This window comes from Neopelma chrysocephalum, unplaced genomic scaffold (genome assembly GCF_003984885.1).
Source record: "Neopelma chrysocephalum unplaced genomic scaffold, ASM398488v2 Primary Assembly neopelma1_45, whole genome shotgun sequence".
Taxonomy (NCBI): domain Eukaryota; kingdom Metazoa; phylum Chordata; class Aves; order Passeriformes; family Pipridae; genus Neopelma; species Neopelma chrysocephalum.
In genome coordinates, this window is record NW_020897704.1 from 16,225,687 (window position 1) to 16,248,991 (window position 23,305).

Sequence of the window (23,305 nt, forward strand, 5' to 3'; positions counted from 1 at the left end):
CCTGCTTAACCAGCCCCAAAGGATTTCCTCGTGTAGGAAACCTCAAAGAGTACAGAGGTGGCTCGGTGGCCAATTCCAGCACCAAGGGTTTTAGCCAAAGCAATGCTGGTGTGTGATGGGAATTCAGCTGATTCCCAGCTGACAAATCATCCTCTCTGAAGCCACAGGTGACCGGCACGTCTACGTTGCAGTGGCACAGAGTGAAGAGACATCTGAGATCACAACTGCTGTATTTTTAACAGCAAAAAGAATAAGAGAAAAAGGAGAAAAAAAAAGGGATTCAAAAAGAATCCAGATAGACATCATTATTTTGACCACCCTGAGCTAATAGCAGGCTCACAGAGTGACTCTAATGATTATGGCTTTCTGCAAATTAAACTGTAAAGGTCCTGACTGTGTGGGACATTCACTCCTCCACTTGTTCTGTGATAGAACATGGAAAGAGAGGCTGAGTACATCCCTTCTGCTAGGATTAAAACAGGGACAGGTGTTGTTGGGAGTGTTTCATTCTTTGGCTTTGCTTTTTAATATCTTGCTGTTTACATGGATGATCTGCTTAATTATCATTAATCTCTGAGTAATAAAGATGCAGTATCCTCAAATACTTAAAGAGCTCTTTCCCAATGAACAACATCCATTTCCACGTAACATTCTACATTAATTAAAGCATTTTTTTCCCCTAGGGCCTTGTTTCATTTAATTCAATTGAAAAAACCCAGGAGAATGTCCAGGGTGCAGTAAAATTTGCGTAATGAACACAGTGGTATCTGCAGTGAAAACAACACCCCTCAGAAAACAAAAAAAAATTGGGATGCAGAGTAAGATCAGGGCAATTACAGTGTTTTGGAAGGTCAGCTGATGGTACAACCTGCAGCTGGAAAGAAGCAGGCAGTGGATAGTACCTGGGACTGGAGTCCAAAAGTGGTATCAGTCTTATGGAAATCTGACAGCAGCTGCCCACCAAGCTAAAGCTGAGGGCAGGAATACAGCTCGAAATTATATCTTTATGATATTAAGTCACGTTACTCAGTACTACTGAAAGGCTCTTCTCTCTTCCTGGAATTATTGTCCTGAAAGCACCAAACAGCTCTTTTAACTGAAGTCACTCTTATGTTTTGAGACACAGCAGAGGATACTGGGGAAGCTGCTATTTCCATTTCTGGTTAAAGCGCTCCATGGGCAGAGCCCATATACTGCCTGTAGGAGACTTTTGGCTTCTGCCTGGTCTACAGCACATCCCTCTGTGCTTCAGCACTGCACCTAATGCGAACCTGTTCTGTTGCCCATACCCTGAGAATCCCTGTTGGATTGATCCAATGGTAAGAAGAGGGAAAGCAAACTTAGTTCCTGGATCTCAGGCTAGTCTGGATGTCTAAGCCAAAATAAAGTTCAACTAAAAGTGAAGCCAAGCTGCTCAGCCTGATCAAGGCAAAAATGCTTCAATTTATGACGTATCTCAGAGTAGGACTTGTCTTGGAAATTTTAAGAAAAAGAGGTGTGGCACCTGCAGATTTTGGGTACCTCTGACAGTAGGTTTACAATTATGGATTAAAAAAACCCAATTCCTCCTTAGAAAGCTCTTTGAACAGTCGGCTTTCACAGTTTTAGTAAAGGCTATGGCCCTTACATACTTTGCTGGAGATGATGTGTTTTTCTGGATCAAGCCCATAATACGCTAAATAAACTAATTAAAAGGCAAAGATGAAAATCATATCAACAATACTAATGAGAATCTGAAAAACAGTATTAGTGTACCATATAGTATTAAACACCTCCAAATGGTAAACAGTGAACAAGTCTCTTTACTTGTTCCCTAGATTTGCAAGTAAGCAATAAAAGAGAAAATCTGACATGCTAAAATTCTTGCACAGGTTCTTGTCTGAATCTTTTTGGCCTCTGTCTGAGCCATAGACACAGTTTTCCTGCTGCTTTCTCAGCAACATACTCTCTGTTCCTGGTCAGACTGTCCCATTGATCTCTACTGCTCAGTTGTCCAAATTCAAATCAAAGTGAAGCTTTTTTGAGGAAACATTGGTGATTGCTTTGTGCTTCTCCAGCACACAGTCACCGATTACCTAAGGTGCTCAGGAATGTTTCCCTTCTACAAGTAACAACTTTCATTTTGTAATATTCCTTGCAAAACAAGGAGCTTTCCCACCCCCTGAGCTACTGCACAAAGTGAAGTGGAGGTGGTCACTGTGAGCAAAGGAATAATTCCTTTTCAGTGCGCACCCCGGGCCAGCCAGGTGTTCTGCAGCTCCCGGTGATGGACACTCAGCAATCGCGCTCATGGCAATGCTGGAGGACTGCGTGGAAAGGCAGGAATTTTGCCGCCGTTCCAGCAAGCAACAGTTCTTGCTGATGAGCACGGGCTGCTCACGCCCGGCTGCCCTTCCCACCGCCTGCGGAGCCCGAGCAGGCGCTGGGATGCCGGGCTGAAGAACGGGACTCCTCTCTCTCCGACCGCGCCGCTCCCACCTCCCCACCCTTTAAACCCCCGCTCCCCAAAACTGCCTCCTTCTCTCCCGTCACCCCGCAAACCCACCACTCCTGCGCTCCCGGGGCAGAGCCCCGCAGAGGTGTTCTCCCAAGCCAGCGCCCCTCACCGCCCCTTCCCTCCTCCCCGGTGACATCCAGGCAGGTGGCCCCGGGGCCGCCAGGTGCCGGCACCGCTCCGTTGCTCCCGGGGCAGCCCCGGCGGGGGCCGGAGCAGAGGCGAGCGGAGGGTCCGGGACACGCAGAGAAAGTCCGGGACAGGCAGCGGCGTCCCTGCGCACTTTCCCACACCGCCCTCCACCCCTTCCCCGCGGCGGCGGAAAGTGCCCCTGCTGGTACCTGCCGGGGGCCGGAGCGGCCGGTGCGGGGCGCGGCCGGCGCGGGGCCGGGGCCGGTGCCCGGGTGTCGGAGGCGTTGCGAGCGCGGCGGCTCCTCCCCGGCGGCGGCAGCGGCGGAGGGTCTCGCTCCTTCTGCGCCGAGTGTCAGACTTTCCCTCGGCCGCCCTCCCTCCATCCCGCCACCCCTTTCCACACCCTCGCACGCACATGCACACACCCCTCCAGCAAATGGGCTGCTGCCGGCGAGGGCGTGTATGTGTGGTGTGGGTGTGTGTGTGTCAGCCAGCTCAGGCACACACCCACTGCTCTCGCCGCAGGTCCCGGCTTCGGCACAAGGGACATCGGCTGCCTGAAAAGAGTCGGAGTGCGCACACAAACACAGAGTGTGGCAGCGATGTGCCCACTCTGCCGAGACCGGGCGCCCAGGGACCCTGAGCCCGTGTGTTTTGCCCTGGACCACAGACCCCTCCTGCACTGCCGGATCACACACCTGCGAGGTCGCACAGGAGCATCCCGACCTAGCGCTGGGATTGCCCTGCACAGCTGCACCTCCTCATCGACGTGTGTAAAGCAGCCTCAGGTCCACTGACGATATTCCAGTGACACATTCCCACTGGGGCTGAACTGCAGGACAGTGGCTTGTAGATTGGGAGTGAGAAAAAAAAAAAAAAGCCAGCTTACCACACTTACCGATAAGGGGGAAACAGCTGGGCAGTGGACCGGACGTCGGGGCTGGTGCATATTCAAGAGTTTGCCTGGTGCAGAACTGTAGCTGCCAGGGAGACATCTGCCTTTGCATTTATTTGTTTTGCCCCTGGAATGTGCTACACTGGTGGTTCTCTTGCTTTCGCATGCTGCAGACCACTTCCTAAGAGAGAATTTCTCTCCTGGACCAACCCACTCCCACACCAAACCATTCTCTCCAACATATTTCCTTCTGTGGCTGCCCAAGGAAGAGCCTTCCTGCCCACAGGCTGAGAGCCATTGCACACATGGCACAGAGTATTAGGCACTTCCAGACAAGACACACTGGGGTTCTTTCAAAAACTGTGTTTCCCTTAGTGAAGAGCTCAGATTGAAAGTCTTCAGTTGGCGACTCAGTTACAGAACAGACCCCGACTGTTGCTCCCATGAAATAACAGCAGAACCAAAGAAGTCCAGAGAAATATACTGGAGTTTCCACCATGTTACTCACCTCAGCAGAACTTCATCCTCACCTACCATTCGCATAGAAGTCAGATGGGTGGTCTGGGCATACAGGACAGGAGCTAAATAGCAGAGTTTTTTTAAGTTCACCAAAAGTCAACTTCACTTTTTTTTTTTACCGAAGTTTTTAAAGCAGTTTGTTACTACAGTACAAACTGATACTGTTTTTATAAACTCTGCGCACACAAATGCAGACTCGACTTATCTACATGTGTCTTATATTCCCACAAGACAAAGGGAGGAGTTTGAAGACAGGTTGTTTCATAGTTGCTATTGGCTTTTGCTGTTTAAGGCCTTCAAAAAAAAAAAAAAGGAGATTTTATACCCAAACTTCCACATTCATTTCATTATCATCGATAAAATTTTCCATTGCTTTAATGCCCGGATGGCACTGCCCAATACAAATATAATTGTCATGAGTATGATGCAGATTTGAGCCCTGCCTGTGTTTTGAATTTCTGTAGAATGATTCTCGCACTTTACCTTTTTCCCACTCCCTGAACATCTCAGGCACTCTACCGGTAACCACCTCCTGCACCTGAAGAAATTCAACAAAAAGAAAATGAGGAGCAGGTTGATGGCAGACAAATCCTTGTGGGTTTTTAAGCAATCATTTGGACTAGAGAATTGGGCTTTGAGGTACTGTGAAAACATGAATCCTGATAAAAAGAAAACATGTTGGAGAGTTCTGTTTATTTCACATTCTGGAGATGTTTCAGACTCCTACGAAAAAGAAATCAGCATGTCTCCTTTTCTCATTTATTAAACCAGTTTACAGTCTTTATGAAAAGTAAAAAAAAAAAAAATAAAAAGGTGTTGGAAATGGTTTTATTTTAGCAGCTCCTTTTTCTTCTTGCAGATTATGAGAACACTTTTTTTTTTAGTAGAATATATAGCACAAGATTTATCTTTCAAGAATTATAAAAAACAATTTGTGAAATAGTTGAGCTCCTAATTGAGTGAAGTGGAGGAAATCAGGAAAAAAGCCGCCCTCTTGTGGCTGTCGGCTGAAGAAAAATTGATTAAGTTCGTAACATTTCTGCGCAGACAGCAGAGAATGAACATGCTTTTGTGTTCCTGGTTACTAAGGCTCTCAAACAGGGTTACACGAGGTCATGCCATGGACACAGGCTGAGAAGACAGTCACCATCTGCACAGTATCATTGTAAATGATCAGTTGATGCATTCCTTGGCATTGTATTTTAAACCACTGTTCAAAAATTCCCAGAGCAGATTAGTACAGCTTTACTGGGAGACATCAGTTTCTCAGTGTCTGCATTAATGCCACCTCTTTGAGCGACCATTTTGGTCAGGACTGCATTTGCTTCTAAAAGGGTGTTGGAAATATCCCAAAAATATAGGAATCTCTGCCAACTTTACAGAAATTGTCTAAAGTTTTCATAGGAAAAGTTTTTTCCACATTTTGAAGATGTGATGATTATAATGATGGTGAGGATGATGACAATATTTTTCCTGCAGAAAGGACATCGACTATTGGAGGGAAGAAGTATTCAACAGGCTCTTTTAAAGATGTTTTTGAAAAGTGAGGTGGTTTTGCTCCATTCTTTTCTCTTTTGTAGCTAATTTGAGGCTCCCCTAAGACAAAATTCCATGCCCAGTTCCTGGAGCAACTGTTCAAATTTCCTGTAAAACTGAGTGGCTCGTGAAAGAACAGAAGTTCATAATCAGATATCTGCATTCCTGTTTTCTCATTGGACAACAATACAAGCATGAATTAAATGAGAAAATAGATCTTTCAAAAATAACTAGAATTAGGAAGAGAATTCAGCTGCTTTTGTTACTTTCCATTCCCTTCCTTTTGTGCTTGGTCATAAGTCTGAACTCTGTCCAGACACTGTAATGCCAAACTGGCACATTTCAGGCAAAACTATTTTCATGTGAGCTAAATTGTCAAGGCAAATAGACAGAGTTGTAGTAAAAACTTCAGGAGAAACATGAAACAGCAACATGCTGCCACACTGCTGTAGGTGTTTATGCTGAGCACTCTTATTCCTTCTGTAAGCAGTGACAACTGCCTGAAGCATGATGCAATGCAACGATATTGCTTAAATCTCTGAAGGAGATTTGTTTTCCAAATGTTGGGCTAAGTTGTACCTAGTGAGTCTCTTTCAGTTGAACAACTATTCATTTGGTGACTTTGAGGTCCTTCATGAGAAGATCCTGTAACTCATGTTCAACTGAAAATTTTCAAGGAGACCTCCCATTCTTTACTGACAAGACCAAGGGATAAGGTGTTGATTCACAAACCTGGATGTCCTTGAAGTGTTTGTTCCCAGCCATCCATCCCTATCTCTGCTTCCGGCAGCAGACAAGAAAGTGTCAAACATCATAAATAAAGGCACCAGAGTGCGGAACTGATTTACCTTCATCTATTGGTAGACCAACTGGAGCAGTGAAGGATCCACAAGTGGGTAAGCCTTTGTAAGGATGGGGATGGACCAATCCACTGGGCACAGATCCAGTCAGCCTCAAGTGCCTGTATTTGTCTCTCAGCCACCAAATTTGCTTCCTTGGGGAACCTTGCCTCACTAAATTCCTACAATTACTGTGCAAGCATATTGGCAGACTGGGTTCCACACTTGCAATAAACTAAAATTCAGACACAACACTGACCGAGAATCCTCTGCTCACTTCCCTCTCACCAGTTTGGGAAGAGGAGAAACTGTTTTATTCCAGTGTTGGCAATCATAAAGCAACACCTGCACAGTAGCACACACTGATTTTATGTCCCACCTCAATAAGCTTTAAAACCAGGGCTGGGATCTGCTCCTTTCATTATAATATAACTTGGACAGATTCTTGGCATTGCACTTGTAATCTGATTTATTCATGGAAGTATTTCTTCTTAAAGAGATTTTTGTCTTGGTTTGTTTGTTTCTTTCTTTCTTTCTCTAGCTTTTTAGAATAAATGTATGCAGGTCATGCCAGGGAATCAAGCATTTATACTGCATCTATATTGCATCCTGATTCCCACCACATACAATGCTTGAGGAATATAATATTGCAAACACTGACTGTGCCTGCAAACCCATGTGGACAAGGGTCTCTGTAAGCCTTTTAGTTTTATATTTTACCTGATCATCCTAAGTTCTATCTAATTCTAAAGCATTGAGAACAAGAAGAAGTCAGAACAGAAAGAGAAGGTCAAGGCTCCTTCAGTTCTACTAGTTTGTGACATTGTGTGAGGAGAAATCCTACTGGGTGTGAGAATGCATGAAGGGAGGCATTTCTAGCCCCTGAAGCTCCCAAGTAAGAGCAGATTGCAGTTCATTTGTTGCTAGATGATATAAGAGATAATCTGTCTCCATTTAGTTGATGTTTCAAAAAAAGGGCAACTTTTATAAAAAGTGCAGAAAAAAAGTCTAAGTTAGGAAAAAATATTCCTTAAAAAATTTAGGTAAAATTAAAATGTTCGTCTTTCTCTTGTTGCTGAATTCCTGAGTAATTATCCTAACTTAGTCATAAAGGTACTGATACTGAAACACTGAGCATGTTTAAACTCCATTGCAGCTCACAATGTTTGACTTTGCAGAGCACATCACAAATTAAGCAATGTCACATCCCACAGAGTCATTATTTAGCCCCCATCCTCTCCCAACACGTCAACTGTCTCATGAAGCATCTACAATTTCAAATTACTTTAGTTCAAGCTTTGACACTGTCAGGGTTTAGGACATTCCACAATTTTAGGCCCTGTTCTCTTCAACATCTTCATAAATGACTTGGAAGCAGGACTAGTAGGGATACTAAGCAACTTTGCAGATGAAACAAAACTGAGAGAAGCCTTTGATTCCCTCAAGGCCGAGGAGGTCCTGCAGAGAGATCTCAGCAAATTAAAAGACTAGAAAATCACCAACATTATGAAGTTCAACAAGGGAAAGTATCGGATTTTGCACTTCATATGGGGCACCCTGGAAGTACAGACAGGGGGGTCCTGGTTGATGGCAAGTTGAATACAAGTCAGCAGTGCCCTGACAGCCAGGAGGGCCAACCATGTCCTGGGGGGCATCAGGCCCAGCATTGCCAGCTGGACAAGGGAGAGGATTGTCCTGCTCTGCTCTGCACTGGTGTGGCCTCACCTTGGATATTGTGGCAGTTTTGGCCAAAAGACATTGTGCTATTAGAGAGTGTCCAAAGGAGGGCAACGAAGCCGATGAAGGGCCTTGAGGGGGAGCCGTGTGAGGAGTGGCTGAGATCACTTGGTCTGTTCAGCCTGGAGAAGAGGAGACTGAGGAGAGACCTCATTGCAGTTACAACTTCCTCATAAGGAGAAGAGGAGGGGCAGGCACTGATGTCTTCTCTGTGGTGATCAGCGATGTGACCCGAGGGAATGGCCTGAGGTTGTTTCAGGGGAGGTTTAGGTTAGATATTAGAAAAAGATTCTTCCCCCAGAGGCTGGTTGGGCACTGGAACAGGCTCCCCAGGGCAGTGGTCACAGCACTAAGGCTGACAGAGTTCAAGAAATATTTGTGTGATACTCTCAGGCACATGATATGACTCTTGGGGATGGTCCTGTGCAGGGCTAAGAGTTGGACTTGGTGATCCTTGTGGGTCCCTTCCAACTGAGCATATTCTGTGATTTTGTGATTCTGTAGTTTAATGTTCCTTCTGAAACACCCCAGACCATGGACGGCTCGATCCTCCCTGCCTCCCCCAGCAGTAGGATGGAGAGAATTGGAGGCACAAAAAGGTGCCCATCAGAATGGGTTGAGATAAGAACAATTTACTGGAGACAGCAGTGATATAAGAAAAGGAAAAGTTACAACAACTGCACCAACAGCACAGTGCACAAGGCAGGCGAATGATTCACAAGGGATTGCTCACCATGTGAAACCAGCACCGCCTGACCACACAACCCCCACACCCTGGCAAAACCAGAAAAAAACATGACCCCTGCTCCTCCATCCCCCTGTGCATGGCATGAGGTGGTACTCAATAGCCCCAGGGTATTGGCCACACTCCTCCTGGCTGCTGCCAAAATATACCCTGTCCTGGCTGGAATCAGGACAGGCACACAGTGCATGTGAGATCTGGCCCAAATACGGTGAGAAGGATAAAAAGTTTGCCTACAGATCACATCTTGGATATGAATTCAGTCTCTGTAAAATAAATAGTATGTCAAGAAAAGAGTTTGTTGTATTTCGACTTATGTCCAGGATAGGAAAGAAAATCAACTTTTGAGGGCTCAGGGTTTTATGTGTTTTGTGAGTCAGACAAGAAATTAATTTCCATGAAAAATTAACTGAAGCTCATTTTCCTGCTTTGTATAAATTATACTTCTATATTTTTACTTCCAACGAAACTGGTGGTTGAACTAATTGGTTTAAGGTATTATCCTACTTTCCCTAAATGGCAACGACTGCTGTATTGATTTATGGGCTTCAGCACCAAGCAGGGGAGGGTAAGAATAAAATCAGCTCTGAGCTGTGTCCAGAGAACTCCACTTCCCCTCAACAGTGGCTGTAGAAATAATAACCCTCCTCCCCCTCATTTTAATAAAATATGAATACTATTACAAGAAATGGCTCCATGTATTTTCTTATCTCAGAAAACAGGGTATCTAGTTCTGTTTATCCTTAGCATGAACAAATCTTTGTGAATGCCCAAAAGTCAGTTTTTTCCAGTGAAAATATGTACTTGTGGTTAACAGAAGACAAAAATCCAAGCAATGCTTCTATAGATAGAAATGTTCTTTCTGCCTCTAAAAGATAGCTTTGTCCAAAACACACCCTATTTATTATTTATTCTTGGATATTTTTGTTTCCTACCCAATTTAGGGCAAACCTTACCTCTAAGTGATCACTTTTCAAGCAAAATAGTGTTAAATGGAACCATATGCCTTAGTGATTTACAGCATACATTATGCGGGCTCATGTTCACTGTCCTCAATAAATAACTATTTTGATTGTATTATAAGATAGTCTCCCTTAAAGTCTAAACATTAAATTTGTTATAGCCTCCTCAGTGAGAACAGATTGCTGTTAGTAGCTTAAGATAATATACCACTGGCCAAGTCAGTACAAAATTTGTCTGGAATATGGGATTTTTCAGCACCATCCGAAGGTTGAAAACAGTAAGTTGGTATAGTAGGTTTGTTTACATGCTTCCTCTGTTCTGTGTTCGTGTTCTGTTTAAATCCTTTCCTGAAATACCTGCAACAGGTTTGAAGGAAAGGGGCTCTGAACTTGAAGATCAACCCATCATTTCTGATGCAGACAGGCATATATATATGGGAGCTGTGGATTTTGAGAACTCTAGAGGGAAACTTCAAAGGTTTAAGTTTGGGTTTCTTTGTACAAGAAACATAGCCTAGCCAAAAGAGGTTATTGAGGCATCTGAATCCCAGTGAATGGAAGCCAAATCCCGAAAGCTTAGTGAAATCCCTGCATCATCATATTTTGAGTATCTTGACAATCCACAGCAAGCTGCATTTTGAATTAGATGTGTGTTTTGTGGGGAGTTGCTGGGAAAACACCAGTACTATTTTCTTTTTTTTTTCTTCCCAATTCAATAGAACTTTTTATAGGAGCACAACTCACTTTTCCCACCAGGCCAAGTGGAGATTTATAGTAGATGGACCCCTCATCCCATCACCATGGTTCTGGTCCATATGATGAAGTGGGTTCTTCTTGCACATTACTCCCATTTACACCATAACTGCAACCAGATCTGATTGTATTATAGTACCTGTGGCCTTTATACTACCACTTTCCAGCCAAGGGAGGCATCATTCAGTACTAATGTATACTTTACACTAAATAAAATTATGGATATTGTGCTGATTTGGTCTCTCCACCACAAGTAGCTCAATTGACTACTGTATGGATCCCAGACTTCACTCAACAAAAACATACGCATACAAATTTGCAGATAAACTTATTGCATAAAACCTAGGGTTTGAATTATAGCTGCTCCTTATGCAGCCAACAGATGCATCCCTCTATGATGATGCATCTCATCATTTAAAAAAATAATTAAAAATACTTCAGACAAGGAACACCACTTGTACTTTAGTGCTTTACATCTCTCTCCTTTGACTGCAGAGGGAGCCTACATGTCTGCTTCTAAATGTCTAATGTTAAGTGAGTGAAACCCACCCTGAAGTAGTACAGCTGAAGCCAACATAATTACATACAAAGTGTTTTCAGGATCAAGTCCAGAGGTTATTGAGGACTCTGTTATGAAAGGTGCTATTCATCTCAGCATTACAACCTGGAAACAGAGCTGCCACATGTTGGTGTTCCTTGTTGAACGAAATTACCGTCAGCATCTGACAGAAAGATATTTTGTTCAAACTAAACAGGCAGATTTTTAATTAATTTTGTTTATTTCTACTCTAAGTATAAATCATTTATTCAGCTTTATACTAGATTTCATTCAGTTTACATCATCAGCATTTCTAGATGTGGCTGTGCCTGGCTGCCATTCAGTCTTAAGGGCTAAGGCTTAAAAAATTCAAAAAACAACAAAAAAGAAAAATAATCTAAAAAGTTTAGCATCATTGAAAACATATGCATCTATATAAAATGCTTATATATTCAGTGGCTCTATCAGTTGAGAATACTGTAACTTGAACCCAAATGGTAAGGATCCTAATTCATTCAAGAGCCAGCATTTGATATTGTGGGTTGGGGAGACAGCTTCTGTCCTAGCAAACTGCAGATATGAAGTAAAATACACTGTGAATATCAGTTTGATTTGCTGGTTTTTAACATTTTCTCTTTCAAATTTTCTCCTTTCAGTAAATGAAGACTTTGGTCATTGATTGCAATGAAAGCTGAACCTGAGGGCATAGAAAGAAGCTGCAATTTAGTCACTATAATCACAAAATCCTATTGAAAACAGAGGTCCACACCAAGTGTATTCACATGTGGAAAGCTGCTGTAGCTACCAAGTCAAAGGTGCTTTCATGTCATAAAGAAACTTAAGTAAAAGTACTAAAGTAATGAAACAGTGCTTTATATTAAAAAGGAATGCTGCAATTTCTACAAATCAGGTACTTCTCAATAGTTTTGTTCAGCATAGAAAAAATATCATCAGTTTCATGTTTTCACAGCTATATATTGATTAAATTTGAAGCAGGGAATAAAAGGAAATTAAGCTTAACTAATATCTTTTCTCATTGATACCAATAGACATATTTCCATAATTTATGATTATTTATTAATTATTGCAGTCTAAGCTACTGAACAGCTACACATGAGTGCCAGTTAGATGAGAAGACTTCATTTATGTAGAAAAATACTTTAAGGACATAACTGTGATTCGATCACTTAACTCTGACTTGACTCAGGAATTTCAGTGAATGATCTCTGAGCTCAACCTTCAACCCCAGGCTGAGCTAGAACAGATACATTAAAAAAAAAATGCCAGTCCTGGGCTAAGTAATTGGAAAGAATATAAATGGCCAAGAAACTAAAAAGAACATAAATCCCTGAAGGAATTGTTCCAATAGCTAATAATCATGAGCATTATCAAGATAACTGATTTTTAAGTAATGTTAGAGCAAATCCCATTGTAGCAGTGTGTTTCATCATCCTGATTTTGGAAGGCAAAGATACAATAGCAAATTATTTTGGCATGTAAGGCCTCTGAATACATGAGACTCTGTAGACCATTTACCAGACATAAATGTATTGTCGGTAAAACTGAAAAACAGAGCAGATCCAGATGTATGTTAGGGATCCCCAGGTTATGTCTAAACAGGCCAAAAATACCTGATAACTTTAGAGTTTACCTGGGAGTATTTACATCTATCCTGTATTTGGATGTCAAAAGGGATCAAAGAAGCACACTGTTCTATTTGTGAAGCTCCTTATTGAGAAATACCAAAACCCCCATGGTTAAAAATCTGTGCTTCAATAGAAAATAATAAAACACAAATAAACTAGAATGAGGGAAACAAATGAAGTGATTGGTCACAATAGAAGCATCTGCAAGGTCATAAAGAGCTCAAACATATAACTAAGCTGAAACTTACATGATCGAGGGACACAGACTGACCCAGCTTCCTCCATTCTTCCAAGATGTGTATTGTAACAGTGAGGACTGCTGCCAGAATCACTCTGCATTAGAGCAACTCTTTTCTAGAGGAGACCAAAAATAAGATGAAGGAGAAATATTCTCATTAAATAAGCATTTAAAAAAATACTGGTGAAAGTGCACTTTTGTTTCCTTGCTTCCTATCTTTCAGCTTGTGACCTCTTCTGTTCCTCTCTTTGGGATATTCCTTGGTCATGCAGAAAGCTCAACCATGCAACTAAAAGCCAAAAATAAGGCATTAATTATGATCCAGTCACCTGAGACTACCAATTAGTCCAAGAAGGGAAACAGGCACCTCCAAAGAATACATGATCCTGCTCTAGAAAGGTCAGATGACTTCTTCTTTAGAGAAGACCCCCAAAGGCAATGCATGGTGACTAGTTCATTGTCTGAACTTTAATCTTCAGATATGTTAAGTCAGGTGAGGTGCCTCTCACCCATAACTAACCCACAGGAGACATTTGTATGTATACTGCCTTTCTTATAATTTTCAATGATGAGTTGTTAGTTTCTGATTAAAATCAGGTGCAGTCAAGGAAAATAATGAATTTTCCTGTGTATTTATACAACATCTGATAAATAGATCTAACTCTTTCTTAAGTCTTTAGTTATGGTACTAATATTTATGTTTTACATATATATAAATGAAAACAGATTGATCTGGCAACTACTCTGAAGAACACAGAGGAAATTTTCACCTGCATATTTTACTGGCAAGAGAAAGCTTAAAAGCAGTGTGTGCCTTTGTTGATTAATGTTGAGTTCAATTCTTTCATTTACATAAATTAGGGAAATTTTTTATTTAAATTGTACACTGATATATAACTCTAAGGATCAATGAGGAATTATATTCAGGCAGTTGAATTATTAGGTGCTAAGTCAAGAGTAAGTTGTTTTCTTTTGAATACATTTCTATAATTTAAATTTGGAAGGCTGTCAGTCTGAGTTATCAAAATCTTTCTTCCAGCTTTAGTCAGAATGAAATCCCAATCTTCTGACATTGATGGTAAAAGGTTCCTCTGAAATTCAAAAGCCTGAATGCAAGAGCATGGCTCTGCATATTATCAATGTTGAAATAGCAATAAAGATACCCACTTACCACAAAACTTTCATAAACCATAGGGTCATACCTTTATTGTCAGTGAACAAACCCAGTGTAACAACGTGTCTAAAATCTTAGGAAATTTGCCTGCAAAATGAAGGATTGTTCTGCCTCAGGAATATTCACAAGCCCTAAGTTTCTGGAGCAGAACTAAATGCCCAGGTTGGTCCCAATATTATTTCCTTTTATTTTCTATGGAATGAATTTTAATACAGTTTTCTTGGCCTGCAAAGTCTGTTTGGAACTTCAGACCTTTGATATTTTTATTCATCCTTTACACATAACATCATTCATCTGCCTAGTTTTATAAGATGTTGGCTGTCTGAAAGCACAAAAGCTGTTTCTTTTGGCAACATTTTTCAGGATCTCAGTTTCAAAAGAGGACCATAGCTAAGGAATATGCACTTTGTGTACATGTAATGTAGTATTTTACTTTTCTAAAAATCCAACAAATTTATATTGCAGGTGCAAGTTGTCAAAACTTGTGGTTCTTTCAATGTGGCCCAGAGACATAACTGTATCTATATTTTTATGAAACACCAATTGCATGTTCTAATTGTAAATTACATGCATGCTGTTCATTTGATGACCTTTTCTTTGTGTTTATTGACTCTAGAATTAAACTATAAAGGAAAACAGACTTGGCAAGGATATAGGTGGTTTTTGGAGTGATCCAAAGCCACTTACTCCTGGGTTTTGAGGTGCTTGTGGCAGAAATTCGTTCTGTGCTCATGACTTTTGGAATATCTTTAGATGCCAATGCAGACATACATTCTTCATTTTCCGAAAGACTTAGCCTGAAGTTCACTGAAAATAAGGCAAGCCTGGTTCTATGATACCACACCACTGACAAGGCAAAATACAAACCGTGTATCAAACTAGTATTTTTGTAATGGACAATGCCCATTAGTTCCACTCCTTTCATGTGCGGCCATCAGAATCAAATTCTGTGCATCAAGAGAAGCAGCTCATGCACGTCAGGTTTATTTCTGGGATAGAACAATGAGAGGGTTTGCAAACCCTACATTAAAAAAGAATTAGCAGAAGTCATTATAATCAGTTTTCAATACAAAACCAAACATGCACAAAAATAAAAAAAGAAAACCCCTCTGGGAACAGAATTTTATGTTTTACTTTCATCTAAAGACAGTCAGGAGATCCAAATTTTCATCATAATCCACAAAAACCACCAGAAAACCCAAACAATTGCAGAAATGCAATCTGTAGCACTCTGTAGTTTTTCAATCTAGGACATGTTTTTTCTTAATTTCATTTCTTAATGATCTACCTTGCACCAGAGGCTGCAACGGGTAAAGTGACAAATAGCACAAAGGTGAGGAAGAGGGACTTGTTGAAGTACACACCATGCAAAAAGGAGGTGAGCTGAGAATGCAGTAACACCTCAGCCAAGTTTAGAAGGACTAACTGAAGAGCTCAGCTGTGAGAAGAGCTCAGCAGTGTGTGTACCAAGCAGCTGGACAGAGAAAAAGGTGGGAATTTCTGCCTGAGATCACTTCACTATGAGTTCCCCTCAAGGCTGCTGTGAAAAGTTGTCTCATGTGAAGACCTCTACATAGCCCTCATTCAACATAGGTACTGCCGCAGAGGGGAAAGGGCCCTCAAGATTTTGGTTTTCTTAAGCAGGAAGCACCATAGCCCCAGCATGTCCCTGTCATTCTTGAGCCATTCAAAGGAGAACATGGGCAAGTTAGAAGTCTGCAGAGTAATTAAAGCAAGATAGGAAACTCCAGGGAAAATTCCCAGAACCAGCCAAATTTCACTACTCCCCTGCAAAACAGGGGAGGTTAAGACTTGTGGTGGACTGAATCTCAGATCCCATGAGTCACAGGATGGATGCTTCAACTGCTAATCTCAACTTTTAGAGAATGACTCCTAAAGTTTTGAGTAGTCACATCTTCAGGTTAGGAGAAACAGCAGATGATTATTCTCTCAGGATCAGCCACTTAATTAAATATAGAAAGTCCACTCAATTATAGTCATCCAGCCCCAATGACCTCAAATTTTTAGTCTCACAGTATTCCTTTAAAGTGCAGCATCCTGTCCATGAACACTCAAGAAGAAAAATGTGATAGAATTTACAACTGTCATATTACATATGTTCTCCAAAGACTAGATAATCTTCTGGCAGACATAAACTCACCAATCTGCGAGGGAAACTGTAGTATAAAAACCTCCTGTATTTTTCTTAACTGATACCACAATGGCACTAACATTTTTCATTCATGGTCTGATATATATTTTGAAAGATTACGTGTGAAAGTAGACTTAAGGTTCAGTTCTACCATTTTTCAGTGAGGGCAACATTCAAAAGTGGCATATATTTTTCTCAGCAGACTTGCCCTTCTAGCAGATTATTTTGCATGTGTTCTTTAGAGAAATCTTTTCACCTTCCTCCAAAACTTGAAAAAAAAAGTGGCATTTGCTGGAGCCAGGATGAGGAAAGGAAAAGATTTGTTATTGCTTGGAACGGTTGTGCTCTTTTTTTCTTTTCTGGAACCAGAAAGAGGGATTTTACATAGGTGCTTTAGATTCTTAGATTTGATTAAAGCAAACATACTTTTTTGTTTTAAAAAAAAAAAAGGAAAAAATTTTTACGTTTTCAACTCTTTTTTTATGTCAAGCCTTTATGCTGACATAAAAAATAGACTTCTTAGAGGGGATCTTTTGTGGTATTTTTTTTCTTCCTAGTATCTCTGCTGGTTTCTTTATGTCTGTGTTTCATTATGTCACTTTGCTCCTTCCTTGACCTTTGAATTGTGTTATTTTCAGTATCTGGTATACACAAGCAAAATACCCCAAAACAAATATCTAGTATGGCTTAGTGAAGAGTGAATTGTGAGTCATCGAAATTAACAGTAACAGTATAATTTGTTGGTTGCAGGAGTTTTTTTGACTAGGGACTCAAGCCTTTGTTCTTGCCTTTTCATTTTGAATGGGGCATTGTTTTTGTCTCTATATGTTACACACTAAATTTGTAGCTCAGTTCAATAGCAGATCTTTGGCTGATGCAGCTTGTTGCAGCAGCACTGACCTCGGTGAAGCTGTGCTGAAACATTGCAATGAACTGAAAATATGAACTCTGTTGTGTATTGCACAATATCCCACCACTTATGCCAAGTAATACAGTCTGTTGTCTCAAAAAAGAACAAGTCGTGAAATAATTTATTAAAATAAAATTAGAAATTACTCGTTTTCCATTGCAGGAGTAAGTTCGATCTATAGTATACTAAACATGTTACTCTTCTCTGTATAGTAGCCATAACTTCAGAAAAATCAATTTCAATACAGAATGGCTAATTAGCACTGTGTGTAAGCAGACCTCATGTGATATGTGAAATGAAAGCAGTGAAATACCTTCAAAGTGTCAACATTTTGCAGTGAGAGGGATTTTGGTTGGGGTTGGTTTGGGGGTTATTTTCAGAAAAAATGAAAACATGAACTTCAAAAGCATTTTTACCTTGGCAAACATTAATTTCCTCAGGATGAGTTTTGCCTTTGGCTTTTAATCCTGATTATAGAATTGGAATTCTACACAGATCCTCTTCAAACTATAAGCAGAGACAATCAACTGTGAAATATCAGCAGTGTTTACAACATGTTACTTGTTCATATAAAAGCATTTCTTAAGTGTTCACAGCCATCATCATTTTTTGTTCCATATCAGTTTGATCCTATCTTTGCTTTATTTTGCTTCTGCTTGTCAGGCAAACCCACGCCATCATCTCAGTTTTGCCTTTTGTCATTTTAAATTTCCACAGCCGTATGTGTGTAAGACTCAGAATTTCTGCTGTACATTGTAACATAAAAAGAGACCATTAGTGAGAATAAAACTCTACGCAGCGCGCAAAAGTTTTCTTAAATACTTTTGACACTTAATCCACTGTCCTGATCGATAATAAAAATCAAAACCAGAAAGAAGATTAAATTAAATATAGCCTGAGGATTCTCATTTTGTTTAGATCATGGGAAAAAAAAAAGCTGTCAAAGTCTGAAAACTGACTTGAATGAGGTGCCCACTGGCTGAACCCACAGTTTTGTTCCAGGTAGCAGCAGTAGGTTTTCATCCATGGACTCGGAAACTGTAGGAGGGAAAGACATTCATACACACCGTGCACACTGTGGTTATCACGAACAGGTGGCATCAGCTGCCACTGCTACTCTGCTGACCTGCTGAAATAAAGGAATTGCATCGAGTGCTTTTCACAGATATATATTTTTCCATTCCACTGTCTGTCTCCATTACTTAAGGGGTGAAAGAAAAGCTGCATATATTTATCCTGCTGCGCATTACCAAAATGCAGAAATTCAAGTAAAGTAGAGACTTGCTGAGAAGCCCTGAAAAGTTGTGCCTTTCATTCCAAATAAAATAATGTGTAAAATTATACAAAACAAATTAAATTATATATGGATGGTTTGTCATTTTTCAGCCAGTGGGAGATCTTTTCTTCATAGCAAAAAATGGAGTTAAAAAGGTTTCTTGAATATCTCAACGCATACATTTTGAAAAGTTCTAAATAGCCTTCCCCAGTGCCGCACTAATTTTAAGATTGTCTTACCCTTTAAGTGACCTGATCATAGTCACTTGTGCAGCCAACTAATTCCCTGACTTGTTCATTAAGATTATTATTGAAAACCTTTAAAATTCATTATGTGTGAGCACAATGAGAACAGGACAAGTTTTTGGCTCACTGCTAATAAAAGATAAGTTTATGCTTTACCTTGAAAGGGAAAAAAGAAAATACTTTCTATTTCTCAATGTAAGCCTATAAGAAAGATGATTCTTGAATAACTTAAATGTATGCACATAAAAGACACCTAATTCCTCCATATGGAAAGAAATCTGTGAAGGGGTTTTACTCTGGGGCATGAGTTGTTGAGTGTATCAACTAAATTTAAATAAACCATAAGAAATGATAGGATAGAAGACAAAGCAAGCTATTCAAACTTTGGGAAATTGAGCAAATCAGGCAGGAAGTTTTGTATATACAAAACTATAAAAGATACAGTTTAAATCACTATAATTACAGGAGTTGATACCCTGTGGAATAAACCTCTTCAGGAAGTTTGTTTTTACGACCTAAATCTGAGAGAAGATAAGTTTTTAAGTTTCAAGAGAGAGCTGAAAGAGGTGGAAAATCCACGGTAGAAGATCTGTCTACTATAGCAAGGATAGCTATATACCTACCTGCATATAAATATAGTTGGGAGGGTAACAATGCACTAAATGTGTTAAAGAGTGTTGCTGGCACCCAAACAAAACTTTGAATAACCCTGAATACTTCCAGATTCTTTTAATTTTCATTAATAATTTTTATGTGATTACATATGTGGTAGTTACAAAATTCTGTGAAATGCCAAAAGTAATATGCAAAATGAAAAATCATAGCAGTTTACGAAGGGTATTTTTTTAATGCAATGATAAATGAAATGTTCATTTCTCTAGATCAAAGCATCTCCTGTTGGAAGCAGTGTAAAGTTGTACTTAAATATATCACTGTTGCTAAAACAGACTTTTTCAGATGAAAACGTGCTGACAACATTTTTATAACCATTTCTACATATGATGAACATCTCTCACATGCAATTCATCTCCATCATTGTTTTCTGTCAAGAAGGAGAATACAATGCCCTGTGTGTGTAGTGTTTGGATTGATTTTGCTTGTTCTGTTTTTTGAATAGGTAAGTAAATTTTTTTTCATTTTCAGAACAAGTAAGGTTTGTGGTGTTGCACAGTTTTCTTGTCATTGGTTTTGCACTTGTTAACAGCAAGGGCTGAGTTGTCTCTGGATGAGTAACAGATTTGGGATTGGAGCATTACTCTGAGGAAGAGGAAAAGGTTTGGGAGGGGTTTGAGAGTAGTGGGAATAGCTCTGACACCTGAAAAATACTGAGAAAGAGGACAAAGTTGCCTGCTAGTGTAGTTTCTCGATTTCAGGAAATGTTCTGATTTTAAAAAAAATATATATTGTTAAAAGGACCCTAGGTTTTGCTAAAAAAATTTTAGAAAAACTTTCGCTGTGTATCTGGTTGGCAGGAGGTTTTGAAAAGAAATCTTTTAGTTTGATTTAGGCACATAACAGATTTTCTTTAAGAAAAGCCTTGAGCACTCATCTCCCCATGATTTAATTAACCTTATAGATAATTATAACAAGAACATGAACAGGTTGTACAGAAAATTACATTCCACTTGCTGTTCAAATGAATAGTCATGTATTTCCTTTAAAATCAGTTTTACTCTCAGAGGAATGGAATGTACAACCTAGAAAATATCAAGTGTGTGGGAAGGTACCAACACTACATTTATCGATCTGTTTTAGAGTTAGACAGGCTGTAAGCAGGTCTGTTGGCTCAGGTCATGCAGGTGGGCTAGGCAAGACAACAGGATGAAGTCATTCTGGAGGGTGAAGTCATGAGTTTAGCACCTTGCTCCTGGACATCCTCAAAATAGACATTCCTGACACAGAAATGCAAATGTCTTGGACTGCTCCTAAACTGACCTGTAGCTCTGCACCATGGAAGACCCTGCAGTGTTTCAAAACAAAGGGCTCTTAACATTTCACCATAGATGACAGGCAGCCTGTACCTCAGTTATCTTTTCCCAGTAAACAAGATTTGGGAGATGTCTGGGGGATGCTTAAATCCCACTCTCATGTGGAGTTAGGACAGGCTAAGATTTACAATCAGATCGGGAACCTTCTGCTCTGGAGTTTCTCAGTTTAGGTGTCACACGGGGAATTATGTGGAATAATCACGAAGGATAGCATGTGGGAGACTAATGTCCACCTTTTTATTCCCTCCTGAGAAAGGATCTGCCCTGAAGGGCGTTTCAGAGCTAAAGCCTAATGCAGCCACTTGGACTCAGGCTGTAGGAGTTACACTCTGTCAATTAATAACAGAAAAAGCAGCATGATGCTGAAGTTCTGTGACTGACACCTTAATCTGTTAAACTAGGCACTTAAGGTATCCACAGGTGGGATTTTGAGGAGTGTTAGTGGCATCCCTAGTGCAGCATTCAGATGCTGAAAGTGCTTCTGAGATCACTTGTCATCTCTTTGTAGCTGTGAATACCAATTTTAGGCAAATTCTTTTTGTTTCAAGTAACAGAGGGACTTTCCTGGCACAATTTTTTCAATCTGAGTACTCGCTTCCTTATAATCATTTAATGATAAAATGACCTGCTCTTAGAATTTTTGTTTAAAGTTTTGAAGTTTCAATGTTTCATATGGCTAGAAACAAGACTTGGAAAAAATAGAGGAGAAATTATTAACATCTGAAGTTAAGTCATATTTATCACATAGAAAGCTTTCCATACAGCTGGATAAGGTCAAGACTGGGTCAGCTGTACTCAAGTTTAAGAAGAAGGGAATACTGCTTGTACAAGAACGTGTTCTCTTTTTACCAAGAGATCAGTTTGAAGCCCTACAAATGTGCTTTATTTCAGAAATGTTACATGTGGTTGCTCCATAGCTCCACACTCTCAAGACACTTTCTTTTGTTCTTGTCTTCTAAGCCAAAAGCACTATTATAGCATCGAGATTAAAGCACCAGATGAGGTGGTTCATAGTGGAGCACTGAACCCATAAGCTATTATAGTTCAGTGGTCAGAGCATGCTAGTTGTTCCAGAGACACAAAAATGGGACCTCAGAAGGCTTACTCCCATTGACTCAAAACATGCAAGCAAGTTTGGAAAAAAAGGCAGGAGGAAACTTTTCTAAATGACCGGCTTCCTCCATTGGCATCAGTGCACAGTGACCATCTGTCTGGTCTGGCTCCCAAGGACATGTCCACCCAAACAGCCCATATCCAGGCTGGCTTTGTTCTACTTAATTCACAGTTTGGGTTAAACTACCATATAAATTACCAGGAAGTCAGAATTTGAGGTCTGTTTCTGAATTTTTCCCTGCTTCAGTTCCATCCTTCATATCTTATTTGAGCAGGAAGGCTCCTTATGATTTAATACATTGTATACCATATCTAAATAAAGAAAAAACGACTTCACAGAACCTCAGAACAAAAGTCCTGGAACAGAATAAAGGCTCATCTGTATCAGTATCTGGTCTCCAACAGTGATAATCACAGGAAAAAAGGCAAGCAGGTGGTACTTTTATACAAGACTTTCTCGAACAACCCATGCCAAAGACCTCATTTGCAGCTAAAATGGCCTCCTCAAGTTTGAGGTAGTGTCTTCATGTGAGAAAACCTCCCAGGGTTCATTCCTTTCATGAGTTGGTCAGTTGTGCTTTTTGATCTGATTGTCCACATTTCATGAGTTCCATTGTTTAATTAAATGTTAATATAATTAAATCACTTTCCTGTGATTCTCTGAGCATTCACCTTGTGCAGTATTTGATGCCCATATACCACAAAGCTCATGTACCTTGAGAGCTTGTCAACAGTCACTCCCTGTTTACCTTTTGTCATACTACTTATGAGTTTGAGGTTTTTAAGTAACTGCATGATTAGTAAGTATGTATTGGGAAAAAACTGGCTTTTTATGGTGTTCATAACACCTTACGAGTATAAAGCATTCTTGCAGCCATTTTTAAGTAGGTGGTTTCTCAGAGACTATGAGCAAGTAAGCAGAGGTCATGGATTAAGAACATAAAGCAGATTTTTTTTGCAGACTGTTACATTAAGAAGTGGATCTAGAATATGCACTTTGCATATGGATTTAAGACAAAGATACTTTTAAATATTAAAAAAGTCTCTTTTACTTCATAATAAAGAAATATACTAATAACAAAATACATTAATAAAGAAATACATTACATTGTCATATTAGTAAAACCTTTTAGTGATGCTTATTTCTCTTAGTCAATGAAGTTTGGACCAGATTCCTAATTCTTCTGGTATAGAACACATTTTTATCAGATCAAAACTCAGATAGTTGTTATTACTTTCAAGTATTTAAGTCATACAAATTTAATCCAGCAAGTGTATACCAGGTCCATGATTTCTGTGTATTTAATTCACACCTCTCTTACACTTATCTTGCAAGACCCAACCTGGAGTACTGAATCCAGCTCTGAGGTCTTCAGTGCAAGAAAGATGTGGACCTGTTGGAATGGGTCCAGAGGA

At 40.1% G+C, this 23,305-nt stretch overlaps 1 protein-coding gene across 3 annotated transcripts in view; it reads right to left on the reverse strand.

The window, feature by feature from the left end:
• The window catches only part of SEMA3D (semaphorin 3D), a 143,812-nt gene extending 139,597 nt beyond the window's left edge, over positions 1-4,215 (reverse strand). Inside the window, exon 1 of one of the 3 annotated variants that reach the window (XM_027679481.1) lies at positions 4,030-4,215. In XM_027679481.1, the coding sequence (XP_027535282.1) occupies positions 4,030-4,064 (35 nt within the window). In that variant the 5' untranslated portion in view covers positions 4,065-4,215. Of the gene's footprint in view, positions 1-2,835; positions 2,874-3,324; positions 3,460-4,029 lie in introns of those variants that run through there. The other 2 variants (XM_027679483.1, XM_027679482.1) reach the window with 2 other exon arrangements.
• Between the last annotated feature and the right edge of the window lie 19,090 nt (positions 4,216-23,305).